At 65.6% G+C, this 21035-nt stretch overlaps 1 protein-coding gene across 2 annotated transcripts; it reads left to right on the top strand.

Annotated features, from left to right (window-relative positions):
- Window positions 1-751: 751 nt before the first annotated feature.
- Window positions 752-19749, top strand: LOC311164805 (MAP/microtubule affinity-regulating kinase 4-like). 2 transcript variants are annotated; one of them, XM_084224413.1, is made up of 18 exons: window positions 752-1015; window positions 2718-2934; window positions 5103-5156; window positions 5297-5345; window positions 6104-6169; window positions 7545-7615; window positions 8146-8202; window positions 9367-9603; window positions 11196-11315; window positions 12842-12941; window positions 13017-13126; window positions 14603-14771; window positions 16038-16294; window positions 17061-17152; window positions 18024-18284; window positions 18879-18958; window positions 19403-19447; window positions 19552-19749. In XM_084224413.1, the coding sequence occupies exons 1-18, from the start codon at window positions 786-788 to the stop codon at window positions 19614-19616; spliced, it is 2280 nt and encodes a 759-aa protein (XP_084080539.1). In that variant the 5' UTR covers window positions 752-785; the 3' UTR covers window positions 19617-19749. The 2 variants fall into 2 exon arrangements, with proteins under 2 accessions (XP_084080539.1, XP_084080540.1); XM_084224414.1 differs by lacking the exons at window positions 752-1015; window positions 2718-2934; window positions 5103-5156 and having other exon boundaries at window positions 6109-6169.
- The last annotated feature ends 1286 nt before the right edge of the window (window positions 19750-21035 follow it).

A 21035-nucleotide genomic window follows, 5' to 3' on the forward strand; every position in this document is an offset into this window, starting at 1 on the left:
GGGCGGAGGGACCGGGAAGGGACACTGGGGACAGCAAGGACAGTGGGAGGGGACACCGGGGACACTGGGGACACGGGGGAGGGAACACTGGGGACACTGGGGACTTTGGGGACACTGGGGACACTGGGGAGGGGGCGGAGGGACCGGGAGGGGACCCTGGGGACACCGGGGAGGGGACACAGGTGACGCAGGTGACCCCAGGTGTGACACAGGTGACCCCGGGTAGGACACAGGTGATCCAGGGTGTGACACAGAGGTGACACGGGTGACGCAGGTGACACCCCAGGTGGCACAGGCGGCCGCAGGTGTGACAGAGAGGGGACACGGGTGGCACAGGTGACACAGGTGTGACACAGGTGACCTCAGGTGACCCCACGGATGGCATAGGTGACACAGGTGTGACACAGGTGACCCCACGGGTGGCACAGGTGGCACAGGTGCGACCCACGTGACCTCAGGTGCGACCCACGTGACCTCGGGTGTGACACAGGTGATGCTACGGGTGACACAGGTGGCACAGGTGACACAGGTGCGACCCACGTGACCTCAGGTGTGACACAGGCGACAGAGGTGCGACCCACGTGACCCCCCTCTGTCAATCACGCGTCGAACCGCGCTCTCTCTCCCCATTGGCCGGCGCGCAGCCAATCACCGCGCGCCCCCCGCCGCTAGCCACGCCCCCTCCCCGGGGCGCGCCCAGCTGTCTCCATGCCGGGACGGCGCCTCCTGATTGGTCCGCTCCCCTCCGTGGGCGTGGCCAACCCCCTCCCGGCCGCTCTCCTTTTATGGTCGAAGCCCCGCCCACCGCGGCGCGCCCGCTTCCGGTTCCGGCGCCATGGCCGCCATGGCCGCCCCGGCCCGGCCCCCCCGGTAACGGGAGCCCCCCGGGAACGGGACCCCCCCGCCGCGGGACCGCCCCTCCCGCCGCCCCCCGGCGCCCCCCGGTGCCCCCCGGGCCGGGACCATGTCCTCGCGCTCCGCCCTGGCGGCGGGGAACGAGCGGAACGCGGACACGGTGAGGGTGAGGGGGGGGCGGTACCGGGGGTAGGCCCGGGGGGGGGGGGGGGGAACCGGGGGGCACCGGGAGGGGGGGGTGGTACCGGGAGGGGTTTGGGGGGCAGCGGGAGGGGTCGGGGGAGGGTGGGGGGGGCACCGGGAGGGGCTGGGGCGGGACCGGGGGGCACCGGGAGGGGTCTGGGGGCACCGGGAGGGGTCGGGAGGGGTCTGGGGGGTACCGGGGGGCACCGGGAGGGGTTGGGAGGGGTCTGGGGAGGGTGGGGGGGCACCGGGAGGGGTCTGGGGGGCACCGGGGGGCACCGGGAGGGGTCTGGGGGGCACCGGGGGGCACCGGGGGGGGTCTGGGGGCACCGGGAGGGGTCTGGGGGTACCGGGGGGGGTCTGGGGGGTACCGGGGGGGGTCTGGGGTCCCACTCCGAGATTTTGGGGAGGGGTCTCGGGGGTTTGGGGGGGTCTCACCCCCCTGAGGTTAATTTGAGGGGGGTCCCAAAGGGTGGAATTGTGATTTGGGGAGGGGTCTCAGGGGGATATTAATTGGGGAGGGGTCTCACTGTGATGACAATTTGGGCACTGGGATAATTTGGGGAGGGGTCTCACTGCAATATTAATTTGAGGAGGGGTCTCACAGTGACATTAATTTGGAGAGGGGTCTCACTGTTGACATTTAAGCACTGACAATTTGGGGAAGGGTCTCACTGTGGTAATTTGGGGGCTGTGATCATTTGAGGAGGGGTCTCATCTCACTGTGATATTAATTTGGGGAGGGGTCTCACAGTGATGATATTTTGGGGGCTGTGATCATTTGGGGAGGGGTCTCACTGCAATATTAATTTGAGGAGGGGTCTCACAGTGACATTAATTTGAGGAGGGGTCTCACAGTGATGATAATTTGAGGAGGGGGTCTCAGTGTGATAATTTGGGGAGGGGTCTCACACTGACATTAATTTGAGGAGGGGTCTCACAGTGATCATTTGGGGAGGGGTCTCACAGTGATAATTTGAGGAGGGGTCTCACAATGACATTAATTTGAGGAGGGGTCTCACTGTGATGACAATTTGGGCACTGTGATAATTTGAGGAGGGGTCTCACAGTGACATTTGGGGGCTCTGATAATTTGAGGAGGGGTCTGACTGTAACATTAATTTGAGGAGGGGTCTCACAGTGATATTTTGAGGAGGGGTCTCACTGTAACATTAATTTGAGGAGGGGTCTCACACTGACATTAATTTGAGGAGGGGTCTCACAGCGATAATTTGGGGAGGGGTCTCACACTGACATTAATTTGAGGAGGGGTCTCACAGTGACATTTGGGGGCTGTGATATTTTGGGGAGGGGTCTCAGTGTGACAATAATTTGGGGAGGGGTCTCACACTGACATTAATTTGAGGAGGGGTCTCACAATGATAATTTGGGGAGGGGTCTCACACTGACATTAATTTGAGGAGGGGTCTCACAGCGATCATTTGGGGAGGGGTCTCAGTGTGATGACATTAATTTGAGGAGAGGTCTCACAGCAATATTAATTTGAGGAGGGGTCTCACTGTAACATTAATTTGAGGAGGGGTCTCACAGCGATCATTTGAGGAGGGGTCTCACAGTGACATTAATTTGAGGAGGGGTCTCACAATGACATTAATTTGAGGAGGGGTCTCCGTGTGATGACATTAATTTGAGGAGGGGTCTCCCCCTTTCCCCCCCAGCTGGGCCCGGGGGGCAGCGCCCGCCCCCCCGAGAAGGCCGGGGGGGCGTGGTCGGGGCGGGGCTCGGCGGCCCCTCCCCCCCGGGGCCGGAACTCGCTGGGGGGGGGGGTCCGAGGAGCCCCCTCCCCACGTGGGCAACTACCGGCTGCTGCGCACCATCGGCAAGGGCAACTTCGCCAAGGTCAAGCTGGCCCGGCACGTGCTCACCGGCAGGGAGGTGGGCAGGGGGCTGGGGAGGGGGCTAGGGGGGGATTTGAGGGGGTTTAGGGGGGATTTGGGGTTTGGGGAGGGGTCTCAGGGGGGTTTGGGGCACCATCAGCAAGGGCAACTTCGCCAAGGTCAAGCTGGCCCGGCACGTGCTGACCGGCAGGGAGGTGGGCAGGGGGCTCACACACTTGGGGAGGGGGCTGGGGGGTCTGGGGAGGGGTCTCAGGGGGGTTTAGGGGGGATTTGGGGTGATGGGAGGGGGCTGTGAGATGATGGGAGGGAGTTTAGGGGGGATTGGAGGGGGTTTAGAGGGGATTTGGGGTTTGGGGAGGGGGCTCAGGTGGGATTTGGGGGGGTTTAGGGGGGATTTAGGGTCTGGGGAGGGGTCTCAGAGGGGATTTGAGGGGGTTTAGGGGGGATTTGGGGTTTGGGGAGGGGGCTCAGGGGGGTTTGGGGCACCATCGGCAAGGGCAACTTCGCCAAGGTCAAGCTGGCCCGGCACGTGCTCACCGGCAGGGAGGTGGGCAGGGGGCTGGGGAGGGGGTTTGGGGGGGTTTAGGGGGGTTTGGGGTCTGGGGAGGGGGCTAGCAGATGATGGGAGGGGGTTTAGGGGGGGTTTGGGGGGGTTTAGGGGGGATTCGGGGTGATGGGAGGGGGCTGTGAAGTGATTGAGGGTGGTGGGAGGGGGCTCAGGTGGGATTTGAGGGGGTTTGGGGGACATTTGGGGTCTGGGGAGGGGGCTCAGGTGGGATTTGGGGGGCTTTAGGAGGGATTTGGGGTTTGGGGAGGGGTCTCAGGGGGGGTTTGGGGTGATGGGAGGGGGCTCATGGGGGATTTGAGGGGGTTTGGGGGGCATTTGGGGTCTGGGGAGGGGGCTCAGGGGGGATTGGAGGGGGTTTAGGGGGGATTTGGGGTTTGGGGAGGGGTCTCAGGGGGGGTTTGGGGTGATGGGAGGGGGCTCATGGGGGATTTGAGGGGGTTTAGGGGGGATTGGAGGGGGTTTAGGGGGGATTCGGGGTGATGGGAGGGGGCTATCAGATGATGGGAGGGGGTTTAGGGGGGATTTGGGGGGGTTTGGGGGGGGTTTAGGGGGGATTTGGGGTTTGGGGAGGGGTCTCAGGGGGGGTTTGGGGCACCATCGGCAAGGGCAACTTCGCCAAGGTCAAGCTGGCCCGGCACGTGCTCACCGGCAGGGAGGTGGGCAGGGGGCTGGGGAGGGGGCTGGGGGGCTTGGGAGGGGGCTAGGGGGGGATTTGGGGGGGTTTGAGGGGGTTTGGGGGGGTTTAGGGGGGATTCGGGGTGGTGGGAGGGGGTTTATGGGGGATCAGAGGGGGCTATGAGGCGATTGAGGGCTGTGGGAGGGGGCTGAGGGTGATGGGGAGGGGGCTCAGGGTGATGGGGAGGGGGCTCAGGAGGGATTTCGGGTGATGGGAGGGGGCTGCGAGGTGATAGGAGGGGGTTTAGGGGAGATTTGGGGTTTGGGGAGGGGGCTCAGGGGGGATTGGAGGGGGTTTAGGGGAGATCTGGGGTGATGGGAGGGGGCTATGAGGTGATTGAGGGCTGTGGGAGGGGGCTCAGGGTGGTGGGGAGGGGGTTTAGGAGAGATTTGGGGTGATGGGAGGGGGTCAGGGGGGATTGGAGGGGGTTTGGGGGGGATTCGGGGTGATGGGAGGGGGCTGTGAGGTGATTGAGGGCTGTGGGAGGGGGCTGAAGGTGATGGGGAGGGGGCTGGGGGGGATTTGGGGGGCTTTAGGGGAGATTTGGGGTTTGGGGAGGGGGCTCAGGGGGGATTTGAGGGGGTTTAGGGGGGATTTGGGGTTTGGGGAGGGGGCTCAGGTGGGATTTGAGGGGGTTTGGGGGGATTTGGGGTGATGTGAGGGGTCTCAGGGGGGATTTGGGGGGGTTTAGGGGGGATTTGGGGCCTGGGGAGGGGTCTTGGGTGAATCTGGGGAGTGGTCCCAGGTGAATTTGGGGAGGGGTCCCAGGTGGATTTGGGGTGGGGTCCCAGGTGAGTCTGGGGAGGGGTCCCAGGTGAATTTGGGGAGGGGTCCCAGGTGGATTTGGGGAGCGGTCCCAGGTGAATTTGGGGCGGGGTCTCAGGTGAATTTGGGGCGGGGTCCCAGGTGAATTTGGGGCGGGGTCTCAGGTGCCCCCTCGGCGCCCCCTCCCCAATTTCAGGTCGCCATCAAAATCATCGACAAGACGCAGCTGAACCCCACCAGCCTGCAGAAGGTGGGGAGGGGTCCCGGGGGGCTCCCCCCGCTTGGGGAGGGGTCTCCTCGCTGGGGGAGGGGTCCCCAAATTGGGGAGGGGTCCCCAAATTGGGGAGGGGTCTCCAGCCCCCCTTGCTGACCCCCTCCCCCCCCCCTCAGCTGTTTCGGGAAGTTCGGATCATGAAGGGGCTGAACCACCCCAACATCGGTGAGGAGGGGTCCCCAAATTGGGGAGGGGTCTCTGGAATTGGGGAGGGGTCCCAAAAATTGGGGAGGGGTCCCTGAAATGGGGAGGGGTCCCCAAATTGGGGAGGGGTCCCTGAAATGGGGTCCTGGGGATCATGAAGGGGCTGAACCACCCCAACATCGGTGAGGAGGGGTCTCTGGAATTGGGGAGGGGTCCCTGAAGTGGGGAGGGGTCTCTGGAATTGGGGAGGGGTCCCTGGAATTGGGGAGGGGTCCCTAGAATGGGGAGGGGTCCCCAAATTGGGGTCCTGGGGATCATGAAGGGGCTGAACCACCCAAACATCGGTGAGGAGGGGTCCCCGAATTGGGGAGGGGTCCCTGGAATTGGGGAGGGGTCCCCGAATTGGGGAGGGGTCCCGGATTTGGGGAGGGGTCTCTGGAGTTTGGGGGGGTCCCAGAATTTGGGGAGGGGTCCCGGATTTGGGAGGGGTCTGGAATTTGGGGGGTCCCTGGAATTGGGGGGGAGCTGTCCAAATTTGGGGAGGGGTCCCAATTTGGGGAGGGGTCCCAGATTTTGGGGGGGTCCCCAATTTGGGGAGGGGTCTCTGGAATTTGGGGAGGGGTCCCTGATTTGGGAGGGGTCTGGAATTTGGGGGGTCCCTGGAACTGGGGGGGAGCTGTCCCAATTTGGGGAGGGGTCTCTGGAATTTGGGGAGGGGTCCTGGATTTGGGGAGGGGTCCCGGATTTGGGGAGGGGTCCCGACGCCCCCTCCCCCCCAGTGAAGCTGTTTGAGGTGATTGAGACGGAGAAGACGCTCTACCTGGTGATGGAGTACGCCAGCGCAGGTGGGCACACCTGGGGGGACACACCTGGGGGGACACCTGGGGGGACACACCTGGGGACACCTGGGGACAGCTGGGGGACACTGAGACTGACACCTGGGGACACCTGGGGGACATGGGGACACACCTGGGGACACACCTGGGGACACCTGGGGGGACACTGAGACTGACACCTGGGGACACACCTGGGGGGACACACCTGGGGACACACCTGGGGGGACACATCTGGGGGGACTTGGGGACACACCTGGGGGGACACCTGGAGGACATGGGGACACACCTGGGGACAGCTGGGGGGACACCTGGGCACACCTGGGGGGACACCTGGGGGGACATGAGGACACCTGGGGGACATGGGGGGGACACCTGGGGACATCAGGGACACCTGGGGGGACACCTGGGGGGCCACCTGGGGGGACTTGGGGACACACCTGGGGGGACAGGGGCATGCCTGGGGCACACCTGGGCACACCTGGGGGCACACCTGGGGACATCAGGGACACCTGGGGGGACATGGGGGGGACACCTGGGGACAGCCTGGGGACACCTGGCAGGACACCTGGGGATACCTGGGCACACCTGGGGGGACATGGGGACACCTGGGGGGACATTGGGACATCAGGGACAGCCTGGGGGGACATGGGCACACCTGGCGGGACACCTGGGGGGACACCTGGGCACACCTGGGGACACTAGGGACACCTGGGGCGACACCTGGGGACAGCAGGGACGACATGGGGGGACATCAGGGACACTGAGACTGACACCTGGGCACACCTGAGGACAGCTGGGGACATCAGGGACAGCCTGGGGACACCTGGGACAGCCTGGGGGGACACCTGGGGGGACTTGGGGACACCTGGGGGGACACCTCGGCACACCTGGGGACACCTGGGGGGACATTGGGGACACCAAGATCCCCGTTTGTCCCCCCAGGTGAGGTGTTTGATTACCTGGTGTGGTTTTGGGGTTTTTTGGGGTATTTTGGGGGTTTTTCTGACCAGGTGTGTCCCCAGGTGAGGTGTTTGATTACCTGGTGTGATTTTGGGGGATTTTTGGGGTGTTTTGGGGTTTTTGGGGTGTCCTGGCTCACCCAGGTGTGTCCCCAGGTGAGGTGTTTGATTACCTGGGGTGGTTTTGGGGTATTTTTGGGGTTTTTTGGGGTATTTTTGGGGTGTTCCTCACTCAGGTGTGTCCCCCCCAGGTGAGGTGTTTGATTACCTGGTGTGGGTTTGGGGTGTTTTTGGGGGATTTTTGGGGTGTTTTGGGGGGTGTGGCTCACCCAGGTGTGTCCCCAGGTGAGGTGTTTGATTACCTGGTGTGGGTTTGGGGTTTTTTGGGGTATTTTGGGGTTTTTCTGACCCAGGTGTGTTCTCAGGTGAGGTGTTTGATTACCTGGTGTCCCATGGGAGGATGAAGGAGAAGGAGGCGCGGGCCAAGTTCAGACAGGTGGGGACACCTGGGGGGGCTTGGGGACATCCTGAGGGTTTTGGGGACATTGGGGAGGGGCTTGGGGACATCCTGGGGGGCTTGGGGACATTGGGGAGGGGCTTGGGGACATTGGGGAGGGACGTGGGGACATCGGGGAGGGGTTTGGGGACATTGGGGAGGGACGTGGGGACATCCTGGGGGGGTTTGGGGACATTGGGGGGTGTTGGGGACATCCTGGGGGGCTTTGGGGACATCCTGGGGGGGTTTGGGGACATCGGGGAGGGGTTTGGGGACATCGGGGAGGGGTTTGGGGACATCGGGGAGCGGTTTGGGGACATCGGGGAGGGGCTTGGGGACATCAGGGGGGGCTTGGGGACATCCTGGGGGGTTTGGGGACATTGGGGAGGGGCTTGGGGACATCCTGGGGGCTTTGGGGACACTGTGGAGGGGTTTGGGGACATCCTGGGGGGGTTGGGGACATTGGGGAGGGGCTTGGGGACACTGTGGGGGTTGGGGACCCTCGGTGACAGTGCCACTGCTGTCCCCAGATCGTCTCGGCCGTGCACTACTGCCACCAGAAGAACATCGTGCACAGGGACCTCAAGGTGGGACAGGAGGGGACAGGAGGGGACAGGGAGGGACAGGGAGGGGACAGGGAGGGGACACTGAGGGGACACAACAGGGGGACAGGGAGGGGACAGGGAGGGGACACTGAGGGGACACGGGGGGGACATGGTGGGGACACGGAGGGGACACGGAGGGGACACAACAGGGGGACGGGGGGGGACACGGGAGGGACACGGCGGGGTGGGGGGCGAGGTCCCTGTGTCCGTCCTGGTGTCCCTGTCCCTCTGGCAGTGTCCCTGTCTTAGTGTCCCTGTCCCCATGTCCCTGTCCCAATGTCCCCACTGATGTCCCCACTGATGTCCCCATGTCCCTGTCCCACTGTCCCCATGTCCCCACTGATGTCCCCATGTCCCCAGGCTGAGAACCTGCTGCTGGACGCTGAGATCCTGTCCCCGTGTCCCTGTCCCCGTGTCCCTGTCCTGGTGTCCCTGTCCTGGTGTCCCTGTTTGTGTCTCAGTGTCCCTGTCCCCATCCCAGTGTCCCTGTGTCCCTGTCCCAATGTCCCCATGTCCCCATCCCTGTGACAATGTCCCCAATGTCCCCAGGCCGAGAACCTGCTGCTGGACGCCGACACCGAGATCCCATCCCCGTGTCCCTGTCCCCATCCCCGTGTCCCTGTCCTGGTGTTCCTGTCCCCATGTCCCTGTCCCAGTGTCCTCATGTCCCCACTGATGTCCCCAATGTCCCCATGTCCCCAGGCTGAGAACCTGCTGCTGGATGCCGAGATCCCATCCCAGTGTCCTTGTCCCTGTCCCCATGTCCCTGTCCCAGTGTCCCTGTCCCAGTGTCCCTGTCCCAGTGTCCCCATCCCTGTGACAGTGTCCCCACTGATGTCCCCACTGATGTCCCCATGTCCCCACTGATGTCCCCACTGATGTCCCCATGTCCCCAGGCCGAGAACCTGCTGCTGGACGCCGAGATCCCATCCCCGTGTCCCTGTCCCTGTCCCCATGTCCCCATTCCTGTGACAATGTCCCCAATGTCCCCACTGATGTCCCCATGTCCCCAGGCCGAGAACCTGCTGCTGGACGCCGAGATCCCATCCCCGTGTCCCTGTCCCTGTCCCCATGTCCCTGTCCCCATGTCCCCATTCCTGTGACAATGTCCCCACTGATGTCCCCATGATGTCCCCATGTCCCCAGGCCGAGAACCTGCTGCTGGACGCCGACGCCAACATCAAAATCGCCGATTTTGGGTTCAGTAACGAGTTTTCGCGCGGCTCCAAGCTGGACACGTTCTGCGGCTCGCCGCCCTACGCCGCCCCCGAGCTCTTCCAGGGCAAGAAGTACGACGGGCCCGAGGTGGACATCTGGAGCCTGGGGGTCATCCTCTACACGCTGGTCAGCGGCTCGCTGCCCTTCGACGGCCACAACCTCAAGGTGACCGCTGGGGACATCGCTGTCACCTGTCAGGCACCACCCAGTACCTGTGATCACCTCCCGGTCACCTCCCGGTCACTGCATGGTCACTGAGTGGTCACTCGGTCCTGGCCATCCTCAGCCACCCCCCCTGTGACCCCTGAGCTCCCCCAGGGGTCATCTGGTCAGTGGTCACTCGCTGCCCTTCGACGGCCACAACCTCAAGGTGACCGCTGGGGACATCGCTGTCACCTGTCAGGCACCGCCCAGTACCTGTGGTCACCTCCCGGTCACCTCCCGGTCACTGCATGGTCACTCGGTCCTGGCCATCTTCAGCCATCCCCCTGTGACCCCCAGGGGTCACCTGGTCAGTGCCCTTCGACAGCCACAACCTCAAGGTGACCGCTGGGGACACGGCTGGCACCGCCCTGGCACCTCCCGGGCACTGCGGTCACCTCCCGGTCACTGCGTGGTCACTCGGTCCTGGCCATCCTCAGCCATCCCCCTGTGACCCCCAGGGGTCACCTGGTCAGTGGTCACTCGCTGCCCTTCGACGGCCACAACCTCAAGGTGACCACTGGGGACACGGCTGTCACCTCCCTGGCACCTCCCTGTCACCTCCCTGTCACCTCCCGGTCACCTCCCGGGCACCGCCCTGGCACCTCCCTGGCACTGCCCTGTCACCTCCCGGTCACCTCCCGGGCACTGCGTGGTCAGTGCTTGGTCACTGCATGGTCACTCGGTCCTGGCCATCCTCAGCCATCCCCCTGTGACCCCCAGGGGTCACCTGGTCAGTGGTCACTCTGCTGGGCGTGGCCTGGAGGTGACCAGTGCTGATTGTCACCTGTGGTCACCTCCCGGTGCCTGTGGTCACCTCCTGGTCACTGCGTGGTCACTGCCCAGCTGACCCTGAGTGACCCCCCCTGACCCTGATCCCAGTGACCCCAAGTGACCTGGCTGACCCCGAGTGACCCCAAATGACCCCGAGTGACCCCAAATGACCCCAGGTGACCATAGCTGACCCTGACTGACCCCAGTGACCCCAACTGACCATAAGTGACCCCAGCTGACCTTGACTGACCCCAGTGACCCCAGCTGACCCTGACTGACCCCGACTGACCCCAGCTGACCCCAGTGACCCCAGCTGACCCCAGTGACCCCAGCTGACCTTGACTGACCCCAGCTGACCCTGATTAACCCCAGTGCCCCTGCTGACCCCGACTGACCATAGCTGACCCCAGCTGACCATGACTGACCGTGACTGACCCTCAGTGACCCCAACTGACCCCAGCTGACCATAACTGACCCCAGTGACCCTGACTGACCCCGACTGACCCCGACTGACCCCAACTAACCCCAGTGACCCCAGCTGACCCCAACTGACCCTGACTGACCCCAGTGACCCCAGCTGACCCCAGCTGACCATAACTGACCCCAGTGACCCCAGCTGACCCCAGTGACCCCAGCTGACCCCAACTGACCCTGACTGACCCCAGTGACCCCAGCTGACCCCAGCTGACCCTGACTGACCCCAGCTGACCCCAGTGACCCCCGCTGACCCCGACTGACCCCAGTGACCCCCGCTGACCCCGCTGACCCCGGGTGCCCCCCAGGAGCTGCGGGAGCGGGTGCTGCGGGGCAAGTACCGGGTGCCCTTCTACATGTCCACGGACTGTGAGAACATCCTGCGGCGCTTCCTGGTGCTCAACCCCGCCAAGCGCTGCACCCTCGAGGTCTGGGGGGGATTTGGGGGGCCCCACGGGGGTCTGGGGGGGGTTTGGGGGCGTTTCAGGGGGTTTTGGGGGGGTTTCAGGGGGATTTGGGGGGATTTGGGGCTGTGAGAACATCCTGCGGCGCTTCCTGGTGCTCAACCCCGCCAAGCGCTGCACCCTCGAGGTCTGGGGAGCCCCACGGGGGTCTGGGGGGTCCCCACGGGGGTCTGGGGGGGATTTGGGGGGATTTGGGGTGATTTGGGGCGGTTTTGGGGGGATTTGGGGCTGTGAGAACATCCTGCGGCGCTTCCTGGTGCTCAACCCCGCCAAGCGCTGCACCCTCGAGGTCTGGGGGGTCCCACGGGGGTCTGGGGGGGATTTGGGGGCGTTTCAGGGGGTTTTGGGGGGGTTTCAGGGGGATTTGGGGGGATTTGGGACTGTGAGAACATCCTGCGGCGCTTCCTGGTGCTCAACCCCGCCAAGCGCTGCAGCCTCGAGGGTGTTTGGGGGGTTTTGGGGCAGTTTGGGGGGTCCCACGAGGGGATTCGGGGGGTTTGAGGGGATTTGGGGGGTCCCACGGGGGTCTGGAGGGGATTTGGGGGGATTTGAGGGGATTTCAGGGGGATTTAAGGGTGATTTGGGGGGGATTTGGGGGGATTTGGGGCTGTGAGAACATCCTGCGGCGCTTCCTGGTGTTCAACCCCGCCACCCTCGAGGTCTGGGGGTCCCCACGGGGGTCTGGGGGGGATTTGGGGGGTCCCAGGGGGGGTTTGGGGCAGATTTGGGGCCATTTGGGGGGATTTGGGACGGTTTGAGGAGTTTTGGGGCAGTTTGAGGGGTCCCACGAGGGATCTGGATGGGGTTTGGGGCAGTTTTGGGGCTGTCCCTGTGTCCCCCTGATGTCCCCTGCTGTCCCTGCTGTCCCCGTGTCCCCGAGCTGTCCCCATGTCCCCACTGTCCCCCTGATGTCCCCTGTCCCCCTGCTGTCCCCATGTCCCCACTGTCCCCCTGATGTCCCCCGCTGTCCCCCTGATGTCCCCTGTCCCCCTGATGTCCCTGTGTCCCCCAGCTGTCCCTGCTGTCCCTGCTGTCCCCCTGATGTCCCTGTGTCCCCCCACTGTCCCCATGTCCCCACTGTCCCCCAGCTGTCCCACTGTCCCCCACTGTCCCCCTGATGTCCCCTGTCCCCGAGCTGTCCCCCCACTGTCCTTGCTGTCCCCCAGCTGTCCCCACTGTCCCCCCACTGTCCCCCCACTGTCCCCATGTCCCCACTGTCCCCCTGCTGTCCCTGCTGTCCCCACTGTCCCCCTGATGTCCCATGTCCCCACTGTCCCCCTGATGTCCCCCTGTCCCCAAGCTGTCCCCACTGTCCCCCTGATGTCCCTGCTGTCCCCCTGATGTCCCCTGTCCCCCCACTGTCCCCCTGCTGTCCCCACTGTCCCCCTGCTGTCCCCACTGTCCCCCTGATGTCCCTGCTGTCCCCCTGCTGTCCTTGCTGTCCCCATGTCCCCGTGCTGTCCCCCTGATGTCCCCCACTGTCCCCCCAGCAAATCATGAAGGACAAGTGGATCAACATCGGCTACGAGGGCGACGAGCTGACGCCCTACACCGAGCCCCAGGAGGACTTTGGGGACACCAAGCGCATCGGTGAGGGGACAGGGACACGGTGGCACCCCGGGGACACGGGTGACACCTGTGGGTGACACCTCTGTCCCCTCCCAGAGGTGATGGTGGGCATGGGGTACACGAGGGAGGAGATCAAGGAGGCGCTGAGCACCCACAAGTACAACGAGGTGACGGCCACCTACCTGCTGCTGGGACGGAGGGGCGAGGTGGGTGACACTGGGGACACTGGGGGACATTGGGGACACTGAGGGGATTGGGGACAGCTGGGGGAAATGGGAACAGTGAGGGGATTGGGGGGGATCAGGGGGATTGAGGGGAAATGGGGACATTGAGGGGAACGGGGACACGGCCACCTACCTGCTGCTGGGACGGAGGGGCGAGGTGGGTGACACTGGGGACACTGGGGACACTGGGGACTGCTGGGGGGATTGGGGACATCGGGGACATTGGGGGGGATCAGGGGGATTGAGGGGAAATGGGGACATTGAGGGGAAACGGGGACACGGCCACCTGCCTGCTGCTGGGACGGAGGGGAGAGGTGGGTGACACTGGGGACACTGGGGACAGCTGGGGACATCAGGGACATTGGGGGGATTGGGGACATTGAGGGGATTGAGGGGATTGGGGACACGGCCACCTACCTGCTGCTGGGACGGAGGGGCGAGGTGGGTGACACTGGGGACATTGGGGACAGCTGGGGACATTGGGGGGATTGGGGACATTGGGGGGATCAGGGGGATTGAGGGGAAATGGGGACATTGAGGGGAACGGGGACACGGCCACCTACCTGCTGCTGGGATGGAGGGGCGAGGTGGGTGACACTGGGGACATTGGGGACATTGGGGGGATTGGGGACATTGGGGGGATTGGGGACAGTGAGGGGATTGGGGACAGTGAGGGGATTGGGGGACACGGCCACCTACCTGCTGCTGGGACGGAGGGGCGAGGTGGGTGACACTGGGGACATTGGGGACATTGGGGACACTGGGGACATTGGGGGGATTGGGGACATTGGGGACATTGGGGGGATTGGGGACATTGGGGGGATTGAGGGGATTGGGGACACGGCCACCTACCTGCTGCTGGGACGGAGGGGAGAGGTGGGTGACACTGGGGACACTGGGGACACTGGGGACATTGGGGAAGTTTGGGACACTGAGGGGCTTGGGGACTTTGGGGGGGGCATGTGGGGACATTGGGGACACTGTGGCCCCGGTGGCAGCCCGAGGGTGGCACGTCCCTGTCCCTGTCCCTGTCCCCATCCCTGGTGACACTGTCACCCCCCCGGTGGCAGCCCGAGGGTGGCACGTCCCTGTCCCTGTCCCCATCCCTGGTGACACTGTCACCCCCCCGGTGGCAGCCCGAGGGTGGCACGTCCCTGTCCCTGTCCCTGTCCCTGGTGACACTGTCATCCCGAGGGTGGCACTGCCCTGTCCCTGGTGACACTGTCACCGCCCCGGTGGCAGCCCAAGGGTGGCACGTCCCTGTCCCTGTCCCCGTCCCTGGTGACACTGTCACCCCCCCGGTGGCAGCCCGAGGGTGGCACGTCCCTGTCCCTGTCCCTGTCCCTGTCCCCATCCCTGGTGACACTGTCACCCCCCCGGTGGCAGCCCGAGGGTGGCACGTCCCTGTCCCTGTCCCTGTCCCCATCCCTGGTGACACTGTCACCCCCCCGGTGGCAGCCCGAGGGTGGCACATCCCTGTCCCTGTCCCTGTCCCGGCCGCGGGGCCCGGCCGAGGCGCCCAACGGTGCCACCAAGTCGGGGACGAGCTCGGGGACGTCGGGGACAGCGCACGGCAAGGGACAGCGGGGGGGCGGCCACCACCGGCAGCGGCGGCACAGCGACTTCTGTGAGTGACACTGGGGTGACATTGGGGACACTGGGGACATTGGGGTGACATTGGGGACATGGGGACATTGTGGGGCCACCACCGGCAGCGGCGGCACAGCGACTTCTGTGAGTGACACTGGGGGGACAATGGGGACATTGGGGACACAGCGACTTCTGTGAGTGACACTGGGGTGACATTGGGGACACTGGGGACATTGGGGACACTGGGGACAATGGGGACATCAGGGACATCAGGGACATTGAGGACAGCGGGGGGGCGGCCACCACCGGCAGCGGCGGCACAGCGACTTCTGTGAGTGACACTGGGGACACTGGGGACATTGGGGACAGTGGGGACAATGGGGACACTGGGGACATTGGGGTGACATTGGGGACATTGGGGTGCCACCACCGGCAGCGGCGGCACAGCGACTTCTGTGAGTGACACTGGGGACACATTGGGGACATTGGGGACATTGGGGACACTGGGGGGACATTGGGGTGCCACCACCGGCAGCGGCGGCACAGCGACTTCTGTGAGTGACACTGGGGTGACATTGGGGACACTGGGGTGACATTGGGGACATTGGGGACACTGGGGACATTGGGGGGACATTGGGGACACTGGGGACACAGCGACTTCTGTGAGTGACACTGGGGTGACATTGGGGACACTGGGGACACTGGGGACACTGGTGGGACATTGGGGACATCGGGGACATTGGGGACATTGGGGACAGCGGGGGGGCGGCCACCACCGGCAGCGGCGGCACAGCAACTTCTGTGAGTGACACTGGGGTGACATTGGGGACACTGGGGTGACATTGGGGACATTGGGGACATGGGGACATTGTGGGGCCACCACCGGCAGCGGCGGCACAGCGACTTCTGTGAGTGACACTGGGGACATTGGGGTGACATTGGGGTGACATTGGGGACATTGAGTACATTGGAGGGACATTGGGGACATTGGGGATGTTGGGGGGGCATTGGGGACAGGGGGGTGACACTGGGGACATGGGGGACATGGGGGACATTGGGGACATTAGGGACACTGGGGACACTGGGATGACATTGGGGACAATGGGGACATTGGGGACATTGGGGGACCTTGGGGACATGGGGGTGACATTGGGGATATTGGGGTGACAATGGGGACAGTGGGGACACTGGGGTGACATTGGGGACATTTGGGGACCTTGGGGACATTTGGGGACATTGGGGACATTGGGGGGGTCCCGCTGGGGGTGTGTCTCCCCCCCGTGACCCCTTTGTGACCCCGCAGGTGGCCCCGCCCCCTCGGCCGCCCCTCCCCCCCGGCGCAGCCCCCCCTCGGCCGCCCCTCCCCCCTCGGAGCTGCGGGAAGGGGGCGTGGCCGGGGGCGTGGCCCCGCCCCCCAGGAGGGGCTCCGGGGGCGGAGGGGGGGGGAGGGGCGGCGGGGGAGGGGCCGGGGCGCCCCTCCCCCCCCCCTGCAGCCCCCTGGTCAGCAGCGCCCACAACCCCAACAAGGCCGAGATCCCCGAGAGGCACCTGGACGGACAGGTGGGCACACCTGGGGGGGCACACACCTGGGGGGGCACCTGGACGGACAGGTGGGCACACCTGGGGGGCACACACCTGGGGGGGCACCTGGACGGTCAGGTGGGCACACCTGGGGGGGCTGGGGGGGCACCTGGACGGACAGGTGGGCACACCTGGGGGGCACACCTGGGGCACCTGGGGGCACCTGGGGAGGGTACACACCTGGGGGGGCACCTGGACGGACAGGTGGGCACACCTGGGGGGGCTGGGGGGGCACCTGGACGGACAGGTGGGCACACCTGGGGGCACCTGGGACACACCTGGGTCACATCTGGGCACACCTGGGAGACACCTGGGCATACCTGGGGGGGCACCTGGGTACTCCTGGGCACACCTGGTGGCACCTGGTGGCACTTGGGCACTCCTGGGGGGGTACCTGGGGGCACCTGGGCATACCTGGGGGCACCTGGGCATACCTGGGCATACCTGGGGGAGCTGGGGGGGTACCTGGGCATACCTGGAGATACCTGGGCACACCTGGGGGGGCACCTGGGTATGCCTGGGGGCACCTGAGCACACCTGAGCGGGCTGGCAAGGCACCTGGAGATACCTCGGGGGGCTGGGGGGTTACCTGGGCATACCTGGGGGGGCTGGCAGGATACCTGGGAACACCTGGGGGGTCTGGGGGGGGCAGCTGGGCACACCTGGAGGGCACCCGTGGCTCCGGGGCGAGCTCAGGTGAGCCCAGGTGAGCCCAGGTGAGCCCAGGTGCCCCCTGTGCCCCCAGCCCCACGTGCCCCCCAGCGTGATGGGCCGCAGGAACACCTACGTGTGCTCGGGGGGGGAGCGGCACCTGCTGCTGCCCAACGGCAAGGACAGGTGAGTGGCACACCTGGCACCACCTGAAATCCACCCAAAATCACCTGAAATCCCCTGAAATCCACCCAAAATCACCCGAAATCCACCCAAATCCACCCCAGCCTCACCTGCTGCTGCCCAACGGCAAGGACAGGTGAGTGGCACACCTGGCACCACCTGAAATCCACCCAAAATCCCCTGAAATCCACCCAAAACCGTCCAAAATCCACCCAAAATCACCCGAAATCCACCCAAAATCCACCCCAGCCTCACCTGCTGCTGCCCAACGGCAAGGACAGGTGAGTGGCACACCTGGCACCCCCCAAAATCACCCGAAATCCCCTGAAATCCACCCAAAATCACCCGAAATCCACCCAGAATCCCCCCCGAGCCCACCTGTGACCCCGGTCACACCTGTCCCAGTGCCACCTGTGGCCTCCCAGTGTGGGGATGGGGGTCACCTGTGTGAGGTCACCTGTGTGAGGTCACCTCTATGACATCACCTGTGGCGTCACCTGTGTGTCTGAGGTCACCTGTGAGGTCACCTATGTGTGTATGATGTCACCTGTGGGGTCACCTGTGTATGGGTGAGGTCACCTGTGTGTCTCAACCTGTGACGTCACCTGTGATGTCACCTGTGTGATGTCACCTGTATGACATCACCTATGATGTCACCTGTGTGTCTGAGGTCACCTGTGAGGTCACCTGTGTGTATGACGTCACCTGTGGGGTCACCTGTGATCTCACCTGTGATGTCACCTGTGTTTGGGTGGGATCACCTGTGACATCACCTGTGGGTGGGTGGGGTCACCTGTGTGTGAGGTCACCTGTGGCTCTCACCTGTGACGTCACCTGTGTGTGACGTCACCGATGACGTCACCTCCCTCCGCAGCCTGCCGTCCCGCCCGCCGCCCTCCCCCTCCAGCCACTCTCTGGGCGGGGCTCACCTGGCGCACCTGGCCCGGGGCTGCTCCGCCCGCAGCACCTTCCACGGCGGGGGGGGCGGGGCCGGCACCGGCACCGGGAGCCGCCGGGGGGGCGGGGCCGCCGGAGCCCCGCCCCCCGCCTCGCCCCCGCCCCCCAGCGCCGCCTCCCCCCGGCCCCGCCCCACGGCCACGCTGCTGAGCAAGATCACCTCCAAACTGACCCGCAGGTGAGCGCACCTGGGAACACCTGGGAACACCTGGGGGGATCCTCACCTGGCGCAGCTGGGCACACTTGGGGGGATCCTCACCCTCACCTGGGAACACCTGGGCACACCTGGGAACACCTGGGGGGGATCCTCATCCTCACCTGGCACACCTGGGCACACCTGGGGGGAACCTCACCCTCACCTGGCACACCTGGGCACACCTGGGAACACCTGGGGGGGATCCTCGTCCTCACCTGGCACAGCTGGGAACACCTGGGGGGATCCTCACCCTCACCTGGCACACCTGGGGACACCTGGGAACACCTGGGGGGATCCTCATCCTCACCTGGGCACAGCTGGGGGGGCTCCTCATCCTCACTTGGCACACCTGGGAACACCTGGGCACAGCTGGGAACACCTGGAGGGCTCCTCATCCTCACCTGGGAACACCTGGGGGGGCTCCTCGTCCTCACCTGGCACACCTGGGAACACCTGGGAACACCTGGGAACACCTGGGGGGGGATCGTCATCCTCACCTGGCACACCTGGGGGGTCAGACGCACCTGGGGGTGTTCAGCCACCTGTGCCCTCACCTGTGCCCTCTCACCTGCCCAGGGTGTCCCTTGACCCCTCCCGCCGGCAGAGCTCCAATCGCTGCGTGTCGGCCACGCCCGGGCCCGGCGCCACCAAGATCCGTGAGTGACACCTGGGCACACCTGGGGACACCTGGGCACACCTAGGGATACACCTGGGGACACAACTGGGACACCTGGGATAAACCTGGGACACATCTGGGCACACCTGGGACACACCTGGGATACACCTGGGGACAGCTGGGCACACCTGGGACACACCTGGGATAAACCTGGGGACACCTGGGATACACCTGGGACACACCTGGGCACACCTGGGACACACCTGGGGACACCTGGGACACACCTGGGCACACCTGGGACACACCTGGGGGATTTTTTGGGGGGGTTTTGGATTTTTTGGGGGATTTGGGGGATTTTTTGGGGGGGTTTTTGGGGCTGTTCCCTGGGATGGGGGGTCCCATTCCCCCCCCGACCCCTCCCCCACCTCCCCACCCCCTCCCCCGCCCCCCCGCCCCTCCCCCACCCTGACGCCCCTCCCCCCAGGGTCGCAGACGAACCTGCGGGAATCGGGGGACCTGCGCTCACAAGGTGCGTGCTGCCCCTCCCCCCCCCGCTTTGGGGACCCCCCCTCACCCCCCCCGCGCTGGGGGGGGTCCCGGGGCGCCCCCAGACCCACCTGTCCCCTCCCCCAGTGGCCATCTACCTGGGCATCAAGCGGAAGCCGCCCCCCGGCTGCTCCGAGGGGGGGGGGCTGTGACCCACCGGGGGGAGGGGGAGGGGCTCCTCCGGGACCCCCCCCGGGACCCCCAACCCGGGACCCCCCCCGGGACCCCCCCAGAACCGGACCGGGACCAGACCGGGACCCCCCCGGGACCCCCACCCGGGACCCTCAGAACCGGACTGGCACCAGAACCGGAACTGGACCGGGACCCCCGGGACCCCCGGAGCTGCATCGGGACCCCCCCGGGACCCCCCCAGAACTGGGCCGGGACCCCCCCCGGGACCCCCGGAGCTGCATCGGGACCCCCCCGGGACCCCCCAGAACCGGAACCGGACCGGAACTGGAATCGGACCCACGGGACCCCCGGAGCTGCATCGGGACCCCCCCGGGACCCCCCAGAACCGGAACCGGACCGGAACTGGAATCGGACCCACGGGACCCCCAGAGCTGCATCGGGACCCCCCCGGGACCCCCCCAGAACCGGGCCGGGACCCCCCCCGGGACCCCCCAGGACGGGACCGGGACCAGAACCGGACCCCCGGGACCAGAACCGGACCCCCCAGAACCGGACCAGGACCCGTGGGACCCCCGGAGCTGCATCGGGACCCTCCTGGGACCCCCCCAGAACCGGACCAGGACCAGAACAGAACCAGGACCGGAACTGGACCAGGACCAGGACCGAACCAGGACCGGGACCGGAACCAGACCGGGACCCCCCCGGGACCCCCCAGAACCGGACCGGGACCAGGACCGGACCCCCGGAGCTGCATCAGGAACCCCCCCGGGACCCCCCAAGATCGAAACCGGGACCCCCAGAACCAGACCGGGACCCCCAGAACTGGACCAGGACCCCTGGGACCCCCACCAGGGGACCCCCAGAGCTGCATCGGGACCCCCCAGAACGAGACCAGGACCCCCCAAGATCAAGCCCGGGACCCCCAGAGCTGGACCAGGACCAGAACCAGGACCCCCAGAACCGGAGCTGGACCCCCCAAGAACGACACCGGGACCCCCAGAACTGGATCGGGACCCCCAGAACCGAACTGGGACCCCCGGGACCGTCCAGAACCGGAGCTGGACCCCCCAAGAACGACACCGGGACCCCCAGAATGAGACCGGGACCCCCAGAACCGGATCGGGACCCCTGGGGACTCCCCCAGGACTGGATCAGAACCCCTGGGACCCCCCCAAGAACCAAACTGGGACCCCCAGGGACCCCCAGAAGTCGACTGAGACCCCCCAAGAACGACACCAGGACCCCCAGAACCTGATCAGGACCCCCAGGACCCCCCTCAAAACGAGACTGGGACCCCCAGGGACCCCCAGAACCGGATCAGGACCCCCGGGACCCTCCCCAGAACCAAATTGGGACCTCCAGGACCCTCAGGACTGGATCAGAACCCCTGGGACCCCCCTCAAAACGAGACCAGGACCCCCCAGGACCCCCCAGAACTG

This window comes from Fringilla coelebs (assembly GCF_963513975.1).
Source record: "Fringilla coelebs genome assembly, chromosome: 37".
NCBI lineage: Eukaryota > Metazoa > Chordata > Aves > Passeriformes > Fringillidae > Fringilla > Fringilla coelebs.